Source organism: Zosterops lateralis, assembly GCF_965231275.1.
Source record: "Zosterops lateralis genome assembly, chromosome: 1".
Taxonomy (NCBI): Eukaryota; Metazoa; Chordata; class Aves; order Passeriformes; family Zosteropidae; genus Zosterops; species Zosterops lateralis.
In genome coordinates, this window is record NC_139762.1 from 17,293,250 (window position 1) to 17,310,740 (window position 17,491).

Below are 17,491 nucleotides of genomic sequence, written 5' to 3' on the forward strand. Positions count from 1 at the left end.
CAGTAGTTGCCTAGGAAGTGCTATCCAGAGAGAATTTTTAAAGATTTGCTGAACCTGGAGTTGCAATTGGGGTTGATGGTGTCTGCCAGCACTAGCCAAGACCTGCCTGTGAGGTGGGTGAGCCGCTCCCTGTGGTGCTCAGAGGGGCTGGTTTTACCAACACCTTACAAATTTGCTTGTCTGAAATAACGGTGCCGTCCAGCTAGGCTGGGTTTGTGCATCCTGATGAATCTACTATAAAATACAGCATTTGCTGGTGGTGCAAGGTCTGTTTGCCCATTGTTGGAGAAGGACATGGGCAGGAATTCAGGCACTATCCACACATGGGATTTGCTGTGTCTGCTTTGCAGGTCCTTTGCAGATCCCCATAAACTTCACAGACTGTGATGTATAGGCATTTGTTCTATGGGAAAGCTTTGGCTCACGGGCAAAAATAAAATGTTCTTGCAAAATGAAAGAAAAAGCCTTTGTTGTTATAAAAGTGGAAACAGAAGTACTACTAATAATAGCAGCAAGTTAATTAAAAAACATGAAACAGTTCACAGAGCTTAAAGAGTTTATGTTGTAGCTGCCTGGCTTGCATGGCTGCTGAGTCCTCCTCTTATCCTCTGTCCAAAAGCTCAAAGGCTGGAGTTAAACTGTGTTGGAGGGATCAAAGGATCTCACTCTCTTTCACCATAGTTATTTCCTAAAAAATGTAAATGTTCTTTATGTCTGGAGCCATGGCTTCGAGTTTTGTTGGTTCTCTTTATGGGAGTGGAAATTCAGGATCTTAATTCTTAAAAGGCAGGTGAGAATGCAAGGCTATCTGTGCAAATATATGAATGTTGCAGATGCTGATTACCATTAGGAAAACATCTAAGTCAATCAGGGAAAACACATTAAAAATTCTGTAAGTTATTCCATTAATTACTCTGAGATAAAGTTAATTTAATTGCTCCTGAACAAAAAGTTCACAGTGATTTCCAACTGCATCTGTGTAAGGAATTGTGTTCTATGAATGCAGGTATTTTCTAAAATTTTATTCACTTATCTATAGCTCAGTTTCCCATTGCAAATCTTGTTGGCTGAAGGGTTTGTTTTGTTTTTCATTTATGGTAACATCAGGAAAGACTAATTATTCATAATGCTAATAAATCTTCTGAGATGGTTTTGACCTATAGAGCTTCCAAATTAATCAAAATTCATATTTTTTGAAGTATGTCAGTTGATTTAACCATAAATACCATATGGCTTTACCATAAATATGTACATGTGTTTTAAGTGTGATACGGCGAACTGTTGCAGGAGAGAATTCCCTGGCAGAAATCTCCTGGCTTCCAGGAAACACATATGAGCTAATGTAAAACAAATATGTGGTGAATATGACATTATCACCTTCTGCAACTGTCTTACATATTTTTGAAGCACCTTATGTCTGTGCCAACCTATATTTTTCCACGATATTCACCCTATTTTAAGGGAAAATGTTACAAGGGCTACTTGAGATAACATTGTCTTTCATCTTGGAAGCTGATAGTCAGCAATTCAGCTAGGTTTTAGATGACGCTGTTGGCTTTAACTGCTTTTAGATCACATGCACTGGTCAATATGTTGGTGCCTTTTTGGGGGAAACATGTTCAATATCTATGGAAAGTATATTTTTTTCTGTGGTAATAATACACTGTGCATCAATAATTCATAATTTTCTCACAAAATTTTATTAATGAATGTATTACAAAATAATTTTGTAGTACAAAGGGAATGGATTACTTTTTATCACTCATTATTTAAAATATATTTATTATTACTGCCACAATTATTATTACTACTATTTTAGTCCAGTCTCTATTTAGGTACAGCTCCCAGTGGCAAGCGTAGCTTTTTCAGGTGAGAACTGTTTGCAATGATCTTAGAAAATTGGCTTCTTCACTCAGAGAAACAGCCTGAACACACTGCCCGTAGTTCAAAAACTCTCTGAAAGCAAATCTGTTTGCCTTGAAATGCTGTGGCTTAGGGTCCCCCGCAGCTCAGCAACTGCGTCTTTGCGAGCTGCTCTTCCTGCGATGAATGGCGAAGGTTTGAATGAGCCTCGTTGTTATGCAGCATGTCCTGCAGTCAGAGGAGCCGCGCAGGGCTGCTCTCTGCAGCACCACGGGGCGAGCTTTACAGAGCCTCTAAAATTCATGCAACGGTGCTACCCCAAGTAGAGCAGGTAGTGTATCAAGGTCGGGGTGGGCTGCTAAGCCCTGTCTCTCAGCAGCAATCATTGTTGTGGTGCAGCGTTGCTGTCACGGCTCGGGCAGTGCTCTCTGCCACGTGGATGCCCCGTGCTCTGTTCGTGGGGCTCAAATACTCAGCCTGCCTTAGCGGCTGGGGCCCGGAGTGCAGGGAAAGCTGAATCCGGTCCCTGTCTTGTTATCAGTTGACGATGCTTCCCTGCTGCTTTCTTGAAAATCACTGTCTCCAAAAGCAGCAGTGTGTGTTGAATAACAAACCCCTTCACATTCAGGCTCTTCAGGTTTGGGAACAGAGCCAACATTCTTGAAGAATGATTTAGTGGCCAATAAACATCTGCAAGGTCTGTAAGACTGTCAGAAGCAGTAACATTGAAAGTAAAGATCATATCAGTAGCAATTCCCCCGTCCTGACAAGGCATTCAGTGCAAATATTTGTTCAGTCATCCTTGCTCTCATTCCTGTTATCACAGACGGTTTCATACATTTTGCCAGAGAAGCAATTTCATCTTCTTCCACAAAGCTGTTCACATCCAAGGCCTTTGCAATGTTAAGTACTGTCCTACTACTGTTTCAGGACCTCCCACACGTGCTCCTTCAGAGTGCAGGAGCCTCATCTGTCTTAGGCAAAGGCTCTGCTGTGAAAGGCGCTTACAACTTTCAATTAGTGAGCATCTGCAGTGTTAAAGTTTAGCTGCTCCTTGAGAATTCAAGCCCAGTGTGGCTGATTTATTACACTGCACCAATCTCCATGATAGCCCGGAGAGGCTTCGAGCTCTTCTAAGTATGTTTCTTCTGCAGGGTTACTGGAATTGCACTTCACTAGGACTCAAACTATTTTAAACACAAGATGATGTTTGGCGTATAGAAGGAGGTGTTTCTGCTTCTTCAAAAGCTCTTGGCAAATAGGCACATCTTCCTGAATAACTCTGGGCATGCTGTTCTGCTCCAAGAGCCTCATGCCTTTTGGTGCACTGCCTCTCACTCACTCAGTGAATAGGAGCACTGAAAGCACAGCCCTTCTTGATGTGCCTCCTAATTTGCTAGAATCTCTGAGGGCCTGTTTAAAAGGTGCCTGGGAATATTTAGGTTTGGGAAGAAATCCTGTAATGGAAATAATAACAGTGCAAATTGTGGTGAGCAGGAGCATGAAGACTGCAATAGCTGCACAAGGGAAAGCGGAGGAAACAAAACTGAAGGGTTGCCTCAACAATAATGGTATCAAACACTAAAACCACGTTTGTGCAACTGGAGATGAGAATAATCCACAGGCAGCTCCTTCCCCTGCAGCTCACTCAGCAGTTTCTTTCTGCTGAATATTCTGTATATGGTCAGGGAGGTGTGTAACTACAGCTTTCTGTCTATGTTGCAGTTATTCCTCGGGGTGCTGAATAAAGGGTTCCCATTGCATTTTGAGTTAGATGAGGAAAGAGATACTATTCTGACATATATGACCTGGTCTAGTTTGAAAGATGCCTCAAAACCTGTCTTATATCCTCACTGGGTACTCACTGCTGGTTCTGTACCACTGGAGCCATAGCATGAACACAGCTGAGCCCTTCTGAGGGCAGGGTGATTTCATGATGTGCTGTTCAGTGCCACTTGATACATTCTTGATACATGTGGCCCTTTTCAAAGTTGAATAAAGGTATTTTCATAAGACATCTGTTGGATTTCACAAATGGATAAGTAAGGCACCAAACAATTACAATTTAAAGTAATTTTAGATATGTAAGACCTTGTGGATGGTCATGATTCATGGCTTCTTATGCATGCAAAGGAACACTCTTGTTAACCTCATTTGCACCTGTGAGTTCTCAGCCATGCTGAAGTTGAAAGCCCAGGCTCTCAAGTCAGAGTCTAGAGACCAGGAAGTCAGAGTCTAGAGACCAGGGAATGTACTGTAGCACCTGTGAAAACGTCAGTTAAAATGACTTTTTAAGCCCCGCACAAACCGATAGCACAAGCAGAGAGACTGTCAGTCACTAACATGATGTACTTGATGTGTTAAGTCCACCTGACTGTCTTCTTTCTTCTTGTGTCCTCTTCCTGCAACAGCCTTGGAGCTGTTGTCACAGCACCGAGGTTGTGCAGGGAAAGGTGTCACAAACTGCTCCAGGTTAAGCCCTGGCACAACTCCATCATGTGCCTTCAGGAAGTGGTGACCACAGAAAATACCATGTGTGATTGTACTGCTGTGTCTCATAGTATACTTAGTGTGAAGGCAGATTGCAAGATCTGTTGTACACCAGTTATCTGGGTTACCATGAGGCTGCTTTGCAGCTTACAGTCGTTTTTATGGCTCTTTGATTGCTGGAGCCCTGCTGATGCACTTTTCCTACAAGCTGCTTGAATTTGTATGCTTATGATCTCACAGCGCAGTAAGTTTGGGACACTACTTAGATATCCGGAGTGTAGTATTTGCACATGTGTCAGGAGTGGTTTCTGTGGATATTAGGAATAGGTTCTTCACTCAGAGAGTAGCTGGGAACTGGAGCAGGCTCTCCAGAGAGGCAGTCACAGCACCAAGCCTGCTGAACTTCCAGAAGCATTTGGACAATGCTCTCAGGCTCACAGTGTAATTCTTGGGACTGTCCTGCACAGGGCCAGGAGCTGAACTTCATTGACCCTTGTGGGTCCAGCTCAGGATATTCCATGATTCCATGGTAAGTATTGCACCCCATGCAGTGAATGGAAGAAGCTGTGTTTAAAGAGACTGTATCGGTCAGTTTTTTATCTTAAGGTGAGTGAAAGAAACTGAATTTTGTCTCAGATAGACTTACCCATTCTTTACTCCATGCTTCTGGCTAAACACACCAGAGAAATCAGTTCTGGCATTCACTGAGAAGTTCCTCCACTTGCCTGAAAATACAGCACCTTGTAATTTAAATTACCTTTGTTCAGCATATGCCGTGTCTGAGCCTGCTTAGCTCCCAGGAGCAGGAGAGGAGCTGGCTCCTGCAAGTGGGGCCACAGGAATGGGTGGCACGTTTCTCTAAATTCTGCAAGAAGCTTCTGAAAATATCCTGTGTGCATGCATTCATATCATAACATTACACCGCATATATAGGGTCTGCTCCCAAACCCACAGCCAACTAGCATAACAAAATCAGATTTTACTGCTGTCGTGTCAGCCTAGGGTTGAAATATGGCTTTGAAACCCTCCCTTTCACCCTGTTTTTTTAATGAAAAACAATCGTGCTGGAGTGTAATAGTGCTTACCCTGGCTGCATTTGACTTTAGCCTTTTATTTTTAAAGCCTTATTTTAGTCTTTAAGAGCTCCCAATTAAAATCTTTAGATCCAGAGTGAAAGACTGAACGTGCCTGCTTGCACAACAGCAACTTTCCTGGGTGGGAGAAGGATATTTTTATTTTAAAAATAAAGAAAGTTGACATAGTGGTATGTTTTCTTCCTTTATACTCCTTACTCTTCTTTTTCCTGGTGAATCTTCATTTGCCATTTTGTAATTTTCTTTTTTGTAACATCTCCCATAGTCTTTCCTTTATTTCTTTTTTCTCTTCCTCTTCTCCTTTTCCCTCTTTTCTTTATTTCACCCTCCCCCTTACCTGCTGCCTAACAGTGGTTTTCAATGTTAACCCCCAATGGTTTGCAACAGAAGGGCAAACCACTTCATCTGATGCGTCAGCACAGCACGTGTTGTAAATCCCTTCCCAAATAACGCGCGCACACACACACACAAAAGAAGCCTAGGTCAGATGTTCCTTTATGCATTGTGAAATGCATGTGGGAGACTATCACCAAGGAAATCTGACAACATTGCACGACTCAATGAGAAACATGCCAACTCAATGAGAAAAAAAATTATTTCAGTCAGCTTTGCAGCAAACTTGTAAAGAAAATAAAACCACATAACCATCAGTTTGTTAACAGCTCTCCTCAACACTCACAGCCTCAGCTCCCATTATAGGCTCTGCTAAGGTCTGGCTAAGAAAACAAGACTCACACAGTGCCCTGAATCTCAAGGAGACCAAGGAGAACACACTGTCACTGATCAGGGGAAATTTAGAGTCAGCTGTGACAGCCTGAACAATGAAGTGATTTACACCAGGTTTTTATCTATTTTGCTAACTCATAAATTCTTACATTCATGTGCATAGTTCAAGACTCTAAGACCATTTGCACCATGCCTACTATTATGTGGGGCTCTCAGTGCACTTATTAATGCAAATATTAGTATAGACTTGCAAACTCAGTTCTCTTTTATGATTTATAAAATACAGCTATCACAGTCTCTATGGGCATGTACACTCATTTTATAAAAATCACATGTATTAAAAGGTAATTAGATGCTTACTCCCACTGCAGCAGGCTCCAGGCTGCACAATGTAAAAAAGTCTTTAGATGCTCAGGTATTTAGGAAAAAAACTTGAGTGTAAGCAGTCCTTCACAATTAAAGCTTGTTATGTGAAGTTTGATGCAAGAAACAAATTGCAATAAAATATTTTCACAGAAAAGGTTTGGTCTAGGGCATGATGGAAAAGGGATGTTTCTAGTGTTGGCAAGACTCACCATATGGATCTTAATAGAAGATGTCAGACCAGGGTATAAATGTTTCTGGGAAAAAACCCACTGGGTGAACAGGGAAAAATATCCACTCTAGTGGTCACTTGAACATAAATTGTCATTATGTAGTTTGTTCATCTGAAAGGACATTAACAGCTGATGACAGGTCAGTTGTTATACTTGGTGTCCCTGGGAAGCCAAAGGAGTGAGGTAACAGGGTTGTGGGGGTGACTTCATTACAAGCTGCTCTGTAACCTCCTCCTGGAAGAGAGAGAGAGCAGTGGTAAAATAAAGCTTTGCTGAAAAGGAGCTTTCTCTAGAGCCTGCGCCCAGAGCTCATTCCTGCAAGTTTTTGACAGCTTTCCTCCTCCCACCCAACTAAAGGACATGGTAATAAATCTTTGTCAGTAGAAATCCAGTACACCCCTGAGATTGGACTAGCTGTGATCAGTATCATGCGCTCCCCCAGGTCACACTGCCATGCTGTGTCTGCAGCCACAGGTCACCTGAAACTCCAACAGGGGCTTTCATTCCTCCAGCAAAAGGTTCTGCTGCATGAGAGCTGCCAGCCCAAGCCTGATGGTTTCACACAGACCTTCCCAGCCCAGGATCTGCTTTAGGGTAGGAGTGGACTCACAGAGGACACACTGAAGGGATCCCATGTGGAGGTGGCCTGGGGTCTGTAGGAGATCATCTGCCAGGGTGTGTTTGGAGAATATTTCTGTGGTAGACTCTGTGGTTTGGAGTCTCTTCCAGCATGAGCTTTCCTGTCTGCACTTCTCCATAATTCATCCTTAATAGGTCTACTGTCCCTGAGGAAACTGGGAGGATGGTGCAAAAGGAAAAGAGTTATAGGAGTTTCAGTGCTGGGTGGGATGAGTCCTGTCTGTGTGTGGAAAGCCTGTGGTAGTGTGGGTCACTGGCTGAGTAGTTATCCATGTTTACAAACTCATTTGTCTGTTTACATAAGGCTCAAAATGGGAGACTACAAGTGTAAGTATGGAATAGCCATCTCCTTCTTCCTCTAATTCAAGCTAGAGAAGCCGAGGTTTCCTTGTTTTTCAAAAGATTTTGCACCAAGGTTAAATGACATTTTTTATAAGAGCAAAAGCCCTGGCTCACTGCTTTGGGCTGCAATTCCCCCTCCCTTGCATTGCTGAGCAGGCTGGGCTAAGCCACATTCCCTCCCCAGATGTGGGTGAATATTGGTGGTGTTGTGTGATTCATAGTTGGTTTACTTTGGGATCCTTCAGGGCTGAGAGAGCTGTGTCAATGCAGAGGAGCACAGGAGTATTAACTCAAATTACCTAACTTTGTTCTTGAAGAAACAGAGATCTGAAAATCTTATGCACCCTGAAATTGTGGTTTGGAAATAGTGGAGTCAAGGTGTGTGTGAATAGATGACCTACAGAAATACGTCATCTCCACACTAATTTACTCACAGATGTAATGTTCATTTTTCTTTCAGCTGCCCCGTTTATTTCCTGTTTCTTCTCTTTTTTCCTCTTGCTTGTTTTGAAAATGCTGGTCAACACATGTTAAGCCAGAGTCTCCAAAACCAACAAAAGAAAGTTCAGGACAGGCAGTGAGAGAAACAACTGAATAATGTTGCCAATTTTAAAATGAAGATAAGTTATACAGGACCTTTTATTGAACCAACAAATGTTTTACAGTGTTCACCATTGGAGGCCAGCAGCTCTTTTTTTTCCCCCTCTATTTTAAGCTAGAATAGGAGATGTGTAATTCATCAGGAATCTGTACATGTTTAAGTAGCTTCAAAAAATATGACGATCATGTGAGACTGACCTACTGTGTCTTGACTTCTATGTCCATTTTTTCCCCACTACATAATGTTCTGTACCCTTCCCTCTCTGTCTCATTCAGTCATTCACACATTGTTTTCCCTGTTGGTTTCAAGCCATTTTCGCTTTGTCAGTGTTACCTGATAACACAAAGCAGGGCTGAAGCCAGTTGTTGTGGCTGAGCTTGAGCTGGATCCCACAGTGAGTGGGGGAGCCATGTGGAGGCTGCTTGGTGCTACCTGAGGGGTCAGTCTTGCCTTCACTGTTCCCAGCAGAGCCTTAGGTGTAGTTCATCACCACACACATGTGATATTCTTAGGTTAGAATTCTCAGATCAAATTATAAAATGTAACTGTAATTAACATTATTTAGCACACCCCTGAAGTCGTCCAAGTATATAAAAATTATTAGTCTGGATGCAGGGAACAGTAAGCGTCCAAGTATTCTGGAATATTTGAATGTGCTGCAGCTCCGTGTCACCAGAGAGCCTTTGTGCATAGTAAATTGAGGTATGTGAAGCTATTGTGCAGTTTAAGGATGGTTTGCCTGCAAGAACTCTGGGCTTCATTTTCTTTGGCTGGTCCTTTCTGATAGCAGAAGAACAAAGTAAAACATTTTAAATATAAAGGAAATCCTGGAAAATTCTGTTCTTAAATTCTTTTGAAATAGTCAAAATATTGCCTAGGCAGTACTTTGACTTTGGACTTCTGAGACTCATTTCCATCTCTGCTAAAATGAGACAGCAGGCTACCTTGCAAGAGAGTTGTCAGGATCAGCCAGTTAATATTTATGAAGAAATTTCATGGTGAAAAAAAAGATGCCATGTATATTATTAATAATGATGTGAGTCCTGAAAAATACCATGCTGTATTACAAAGCTGGTATTGTCTGGTGTCTCCACTCTTGGCGCTATGCCCTACAGTAAACTGTATACTGAAAACTCATACTAATGGAAAGGTATACAGAATTCCATTGGTAGGTGATTTATAGTTACTTCCTATTATAAACAAGAGGAAACAAATATCCTGACTTGCTGGTTTCTTTGGGCGGATGTTGAGAGCAGAATGAGACATTCTTGGCCAGGCAAAAGCTGATTCTCTGGATGCTTACAACTGGTAGCAGAATGAAGCACCAGAAAGTGAGGTACAAATGACAACCCCTAATTTTAAATGATTGAGTTTCCATTTTCAGTGTGTTTAAAATTTTCTGGCTACAGAGCAAATGACCACCATTTCACGTGATTTCCAAACCTGTAGCAAAAAAGTATTTCTGATGTTTAATATTAAATAGATTTATTATAGGATCTCAATATATGTTGAAAGCCTACCACCATCCTTTGACATGAGGCATAATCCTTTCTGAGACACTACAAAACACCTTCAGCAGCAGCTTCTTGTGGTTTCAATTGCTAAATATGCTATTGAATACTACTGTTATTTGTTTAGGAAAATTATTTGTACTGGCCAGTTGTATGCTGTTGAAATGTATTTATGTCTGTATGTAGTAGGGTAAACGTCATTTTTTAACCTATCAAATGAGTCTTGGGAACAGTGTGGAGTACAATAATTCATCAGTGCTGGCTTTCCCAGGAATCACTTGACACACTGATCTAAGCTTGACAAGTCTGTAGAGGTTTACATTTTTGTGACATCTTGCCTTGATCTGTCTAGTGAGAGAGCCACACTCTTTAGGAAGAGACCAGAGGAGCTGCCACCAAAGGCATATGAGATTAAAGGTAACCACAGTGCTTGGAGAGAACAGCTCTGGTGGAACCTTGATACCTCGAGGTGGGTAAAGTGCTTCTCATGTAGTAGAGAGAGGGTCATGAGTGGCCATAAGCACCTGCTCTGGAGGGAGTCTTCAGGTGAGACTACTTGGTGAGATTCAGAATGCTCCATCACTTTTCCATTCCTTTCATCACCATTTCCAGAGAAGTTATCCAGCCCCAGTGCCGTTCCCCTATTGCCTCAGAGATGAAATCTAGGAACACGTTGTGTGATGGTCAAGAAAATGAACACTTTCCTTTTTGAGACTGCAGTTCTTTGATTATTTTCATGGAGCAATCTTACCAAAATGTTGCTTTTACAGTTGAAATATACTTTGCAATTCTTGTGCAGATAGCTCAAATATCAAAAGCTTCAATTATCAAAATCTTTAATTCGTAGTTGGAGGCAGAGCAGATAGATTCCAAAAGATGAAGAGAAAGCAAAATATTGGGTAAGACTCACAATTTTGTGGGGTTTTTTATACATTTGATCCTTTTGTCGTTTATGTTCTTTTTCTGGTCAGTGAAGAGCCAGACATGACCAGCCTGCATTTCTTCCAAGCTGAGCTAAGCCATTAAGGCTGTAGTTATACTAGCAGTGTATTAATGTCTCTATATAAAAATAGATATGAATCATTTATATACTAAATAGCCAAAGGAGAGATATGGTCCTCCCCCCATCCAGCTCTCAGCATATCAGCACATATCCACATGGGTGATAATGCTGTCCAAAGAACAAAAGTGTGAGGAAGGGGCCACAGAACAGGACTCAGGGATTTGGCTTTGCAGCAAGACTCAGGGCTGTAGTGTTAAATAGAATGGTTGAATCCACTTCTTGGAGGACATCTTTGTTGTTTATGAATGGAGTCTGGACAAGTAAAGATACAAGGATACATGACTTAGATGGCAGTTTCATGGCATGTGAAGTGAACCCCACTTGTGCTTTGAGTCTCATTAAGTTGATTTGACTGGCAAAATGACAAGGAGAGCCTGGAGAAAGGTCTTTGTCTATCTCACTGTGGTTATCTCCTACCAAAAGAAATATGGCAATACTTATTTCCTTTGCTAAGGGCTATTCAGACACAAGGGAGCTGCTTGGATGCTGTGGTAGTGCAAACTGGTATATGCTGTCAGAGGTTTGGTATAGCAGAAAAGGATTTTTTTGGCAAGAAAAAGGGGATCTGTTCTTTGAAATGATGGATTTTCAGACTTCATTGTACTAACACACTTTGAGAGCAGTTATTAGCCAGAGCTTTGCAAATTATCAGTGATGGTTTTATTTTAACCCAGTTTGGAGTTTCTTTGACATAAATTATTTGTTTGAAAAAAACATAAAATCTGAACAGAATAAAAACATATTTGTGATTCAGGAAAATCTTAATCAAAGTTAAAGAATGGGCAGTTCTTTCCTCCTGGATTTTATTTTTTAGTTTTGCTACTTTTATATACCATGGGCAAGATGCTTTCTTTTAGACCTGGCTAAACACCAGTAAAAAATATTTGCAAATACTCCTTCAAATAAACGCTGGAATTGGAATGTGTGTCACCATTCACACCTACTTCCCTCAGAAGTTTGTATAAGCAATTTTTTTGTTCAGAGGAAATATTTTCCAACAGCAAAAGAAACTGACAAATGCTTGAGAGAGGTGTATTTATATCCGGGTTTGCTCTGGCAATGATGTTCTCTATTACTTGCCATTTCCATTTCTATACCCACTGACCTATTCAGTCCTAAGCCTTGTCTTGAAAACTGTCTCTAATTAAAAAAAAAAAAAAAATGAAGCAGGGCTGAAGAATTCTTCATAGCCAAGTACAGCATGAAGAAGAAGATGACTTTTTGTGTCATCCAGTACCTCTTTCTAGATCAAATTTTTTTTTGCCTTGGTTCCTTGTCCTCTGCATAGGCTGGTCTTCCCCGTCTTGAATCCCATTCAAACATTGTTCTAGGAGATCTTGAGAGATACTGATTTAAGCCATGCACTTTTGGAACAAGCTTAAATCTTGGTCACCTGTGAACATTTATTTATAAAGCTGTTTTGCACAGGGCTGTAGGCCTGCTAGATCAAACAATCTGGCAAAGAGCTGATCTCTGAAATTGCAGCTGGTCTCCCTGCAGTTCTTTAGTGGGCACTGTGATCTCCAGTCACCTCCAAGTACTGGGCAGTGCAGCTGAGCTGAATTATTGGCTGTAGGAGACGATGGGCTGCTGGCTGTGGTGGGTAAGGTTGCTCCTAAGGAGAAGGCTACCAAAGGTTATTCCATTGGAAGCTCTGTTTAAAGACCAGATCAACTTTCAATTAATAATCTGATGGAAATCTAACAGTAAGTTTGATTTGTATTTGTTGTATTTGGGAACCTGGCCTTGCAAAGATGTACATTACTTTATGAGATTTATTTAGTGTTTTGAGGCTTTTTGGGTCTTGTGCTCCTGCCATTGCTCTTTCTTTGGTTTGACTTGTTTTCCATACGTATTGCAGTTGGGCATCACCTTCTTGCTCCTCTATAGTGTACTTCTGTGTCAGGATAGCAAACCCACTGAATAAAGCTTATACATTTCTGCCTGGTAAATATTTCTGGCTTCTCTGGGATGTGAGGACTTAGTGAATGAACAAATGTGACTCTTGATGAGGAAATATAGTTTATGCCTGTGATGCAGTTTCATCTCTGAGGGCTGTTAACCAGGTGTGCTTGTTACTTGTGTCCCTCTCAGCTGCCTCTGTGACTGAGGCACTGCCTGAGCAAGGGGTGCATAAAAATCAACACACATCATATGTGCAGGGGTGAGAGTCCTATTTTTAGTGCATACTAGAAGGCATTCACTAAAAGGCAATGAAGCTGATTTTTATTTTTAGGTTTTGCCATTCCTTATGTCCTTGGTATTCAAAACATAAATATGTTTTGAAGAACTCCTCTATTACCCTGCAAAATGTAGGTGAACCTTCAAGAACAGCTACCCCTTCAGTGTAGCTTTCTCCAGGAAGATGCCTGCATGAAGCTGGTCCTTTATGTGTGTCAAAGCAAAGATTTTATTTTATTTTAGCTCTGGTATCAATTTTGGAATAAATCTTGGGTTAGTTTTCAATATGCCTATTCTCTGAACATACTTGTTTTTAAAACTATTAAAATAAAATAGACTCTTTTTTTCCTGTTTTCAGAAAATCTGGAGAATGGACCAAATAAGTGTGAAAGGTGAGTAAGGGACTTCACAGTTTTCCAAAACTATTGTTGTTATTACAGTTTTCCTGATACCATGTGGCTGTGTCAGATGTGTGTGTAAATGTTTGTTATTGCTTGAATCTAGCACAGCTAACAGAAAGGGACCCAGCAAAGATGAGACGTACTGGAAGGAGATCAACGCAGCTATGGCCCTAACGAACCTTGCCCAGGGGAAGGATAAACTGCAGGGAACTACCAGCTGCATCATTCAGAAATCATCACATATATCAGAAGTAAAGACTGTTAAAGTGCCATTAGTTCAGCAGTTTTAAGGGATGGGTCCTCTTTCTTTTTTTCACATCAAACAGACATTTTCCTCACAGGATTGGTTTTCAGCAAAATCAGATTCACAGACAGGAGGAAAATGTGGAAAATAGGTCCCCTTTTACAGAATGGTCAGTTAAAAAAATTAAGGTCCCTTCTGACTCAGATGTTTTCATTGTATTAAATGAAATGTTCAACTGCTTCTATAAAAGGCATGTAAATTATAAAAACCTGTTTTTATCAAAACATTAACTTATTTTATGTTAATCAAAGTGCGCATAAGATGTTTGCATTGCTATTACAGTAAGTGCCTTGCTTTGAAAAAATAAGCTATAACGTGGGCATAGTACAACAGTGTTATGCCTCAAAATGACAATGCCATAATGCTTAAACTTTGTATATTATTCCAAGTGGGCTTAAGCAGCCGAGGGCTAAACACATTACTGCTGGAGGCCCTGGAGAGTTGTGCTTATTTGACTTGTACAAATTGACAGGTCTTAATGAAGTTGTTACATCATTCTCACTCTCTTTTTTTTTAATCAACAGTGTTATAAAAATTGTACAGTACGTTTTGTCAAAGTGACGATAAGGTTGTTATGCATGTTTCTTACCTGTATATGCAGTATATTAAAATACCAAAATCATTCCTTTGAAAAGTGCAATACTCTAGAACACACAAATTTAGGAAATAAGTTAATTGTTCAGATTATTTTGAACTTACACATATGCTCTCAGCTGTGTTGCTCATTAAAGATTTCTAGTTGAGAAGGTTTTAGTCAGACTAGTTGTAAATTCAAGTTGAATTTCTGTAATTTTAAAGCTTTACTAGTGATTTACTGAAGTTTTGATAGAAGTAAAATTGGTTTCTTCTTGTACAACACTAAAACTATAGTGCCATTAAGAAATGTTTCCATGGTGGAACTTATTACTTTAATGTGGTTTAAACATTTTTATTTTGTATGTACTGCATAAATGAGGAAAGTTGATTGACATTCCACATTTCAGTAAGAAAAGCCTATAATATGAACTATCAAAGCCCAAACAAGAATCACAAAAGGAACTGAAACATTGAAAAATCTCAGCATTTAAGGCAGGAAGGTTTTAAGAAGATACTAAACCATGTATTAAATGTCATGTCTCTAAAATTGACTGCTATTGAGTGTAAGAACTATCATAGAACCAGGTTTATTTTTAAATTTTATCTGGAGGTGTACAAGTTATTCTTAAGTCATATAACAATAGTCTAATGAGGTTTACAGTACTTGAATAAACAGTGGCAAAGCCAAAACAAATTTATACAGAATCTGTTACAGAAAACTGGAAAAGAGCTGATTGTTGCTAAGATTTGGATTTTTTCCTGTGGGTATCCTGTCAGGTTTTTTCCTACTTATCCCTTTCCTTGCTTCTCTTTATGGTGAGCCATCAATGAACAAGACAAGACTTTAGTTCTGCTCCTGCTGAGTTTAATGGCAGAACTCCCACATCAATGGAAGCAGGACTATGCTAATGATGTAACTAACTTGCAAATAGAGGCTGTTTCAGTTGCACTAAAATAGTCAAGACACATTGCAAATATCAGCCTTGGTATGACTTCTTAGAAAACTTCTTGATGTAACATAACGTTGTTGGTTTTATTTAGTGTACAATGAAAATTATTTGATATGAAAATATTTTGTACATATATATTTTTACTTTGTTTTCTAAATTGCTGATTTGCATTGACTTAAAGTGCCAAGCAAGAAATATATGTTGTGACCGTATGAACAGTTGAAGTATGTTTTACTGACTTGCATCATTATATGTCTAAGATTCCATGACATTAATTTTTATTACTTTACTGGATTTTGGCATAATAATGTGAGTTTATAACTAATAGCAGAGAGTTAATACTTCACTTTCGTTCATACTATTATAAGTTATTCTGGTATTAAATATTTTGTGACAATAAAATCATGGTTTTGACAAACTCTTCTGTTAGGAATATTCAGTGTTTTTGTCTGTATAAGCACCAAAATTTGTCATGTAAAAAGGGTACTTTTGGGGACTCCTCTGAAGTAAAACTGGAGAAGGCAAGCCATTGTATAAACAACTTGTTAATGGTTCTCTTTTCCAATGATCAAAGCACAAGAATAATCTGTAAAACACATCAAGTGGGTTTTAAATTTAAGAAATACTTGGCCTAATTTCTTGTTAATGTTTCCTTTAATTTATTTTTTTTTCTACTGCTGCTTTAGAGTTTTCTGAAAACACAAATTCTGATGAAATATGTGTGTGTCTTTTTTTAAATAAGGAAAGTCATGATCAGTGCTGAGCCAACAGCTAATGAAAACTCAGTAATTATTTATGATATTGGAAAAACAAACATTATTACTATTGCTCTTCTTTGTTTCAACATATGTAACCATTTTAGTAAAATAAATAACTGCAAACAACATCTTGCTGGTTTGAATTAAATATTCATTTATCTGTCCATAGGCATTTGCATTTCTGGTTTCCTGTAATAATCAGGGTTTCCCTGTACTGGGGCACAAGCATGTGATAGGCAACGACAGAACAGAAAAGTTAGTCTGATCAATACACCTTGTGGTACATAGTTGTGTGAAATAGTTTAGCTCATCCCCAGTGAAAATTACTGCAGCAAGGTTTGAGTAATGACTGCTAATGACATCATGGCATGATGCTAATAAATCCTCCACACTGGAGGAGTGCAGGAGGAAGCTATTCACTGACCTGAGTCACTGGAGAAGGTCCATCTGTTGGGAAAGACTTTGGTCATTTAGTATTTTTTGGGAGCATAGGCTACATTCACCCACATTACCCTGTGTGGATGTTTGTCTCTGGAACCTTGGTGGAGAAGGAGATGCGGTCAGCCCATCCAGAAGCTCAGTGCTCATGGTAGAGAGCCCAATGCAAGTGATCTTTTGTGCCTTGGCAAAGCTGCTCCACCTGTATGGGAGGGGTGACAGCTAAGATTTGGTGGGCAATCAGCACTTTCAGGCTTTGTCCTGCTGATCTGTGATAAACATGTACTGCTGCAACACCTATGGCCATCCAACATGTCAGTGGAGATCTGGATATTCAGCTGATATATGAGTTCCTGAGGGAATACGTGCAGCCTGACTTTTGGTAATGTGTAAAAACACCCACATTTTAATGATGCTGAGCTACTTGGCACTGACTTTGTACCCAAGTCAGACATGAAGACACCAACTCAGTCTGCTCCCACTTACTCTGTCACATCATTTGCCAGAGCTGAGCACTCCAAACTCTTAAAAACCACTGAGTAAGAGGAGCTCCAATTTTCAATTCAGTAATTAGAATATATGTTGGGCTCAGGATTGCAGACTCCTCTCCTAGCACCTGCTACACAACTGCTGCAACCACCGAGCTGTAGTTCTCACTTTGTAGCCTCATATCCTCCACTGGTGACCTAATGCATACTCTATATGTATGCCAGGTGAAGTATTCCACCAGGGAGACTGAGAGCAAGTCCCGGGACAACACATAGACCGTTTTGAGGATGTTTGATAATTTGGTGGCTTAAGTTTTAACTTGGAGTTTGGCAAAGGATGGCAGCTGGACTTGGATACCCACACACAGGTGTGTGAAGTAGCCACTGTACTATGAGCTAGAAGGAGAAGATGAGGGAGGAGGTTTATAACATCTGTACTGTGAAAGGAAGAACGGATTTAGCTTTGGCTG

General features: G+C 40.1%; 1 protein-coding gene across 1 annotated transcript in view; it reads left to right on the top strand.

Annotated features, from left to right (window-relative positions):
* Positions 1-14,529, top strand: part of MKX (mohawk homeobox) — a 47,845-nt gene extending 33,316 nt beyond the window's left edge. The window contains exons 5-6 of the mRNA XM_083876338.1: positions 13,465-13,498; positions 13,611-14,529. Of these exons, the coding sequence (XP_083732464.1) occupies positions 13,465-13,498; positions 13,611-13,797 (221 nt within the window). The 3' untranslated portion in view covers positions 13,798-14,529. The remainder of the gene's footprint in view (positions 1-13,464; positions 13,499-13,610) is intronic.
* The last annotated feature ends 2,962 nt before the right edge of the window (positions 14,530-17,491 follow it).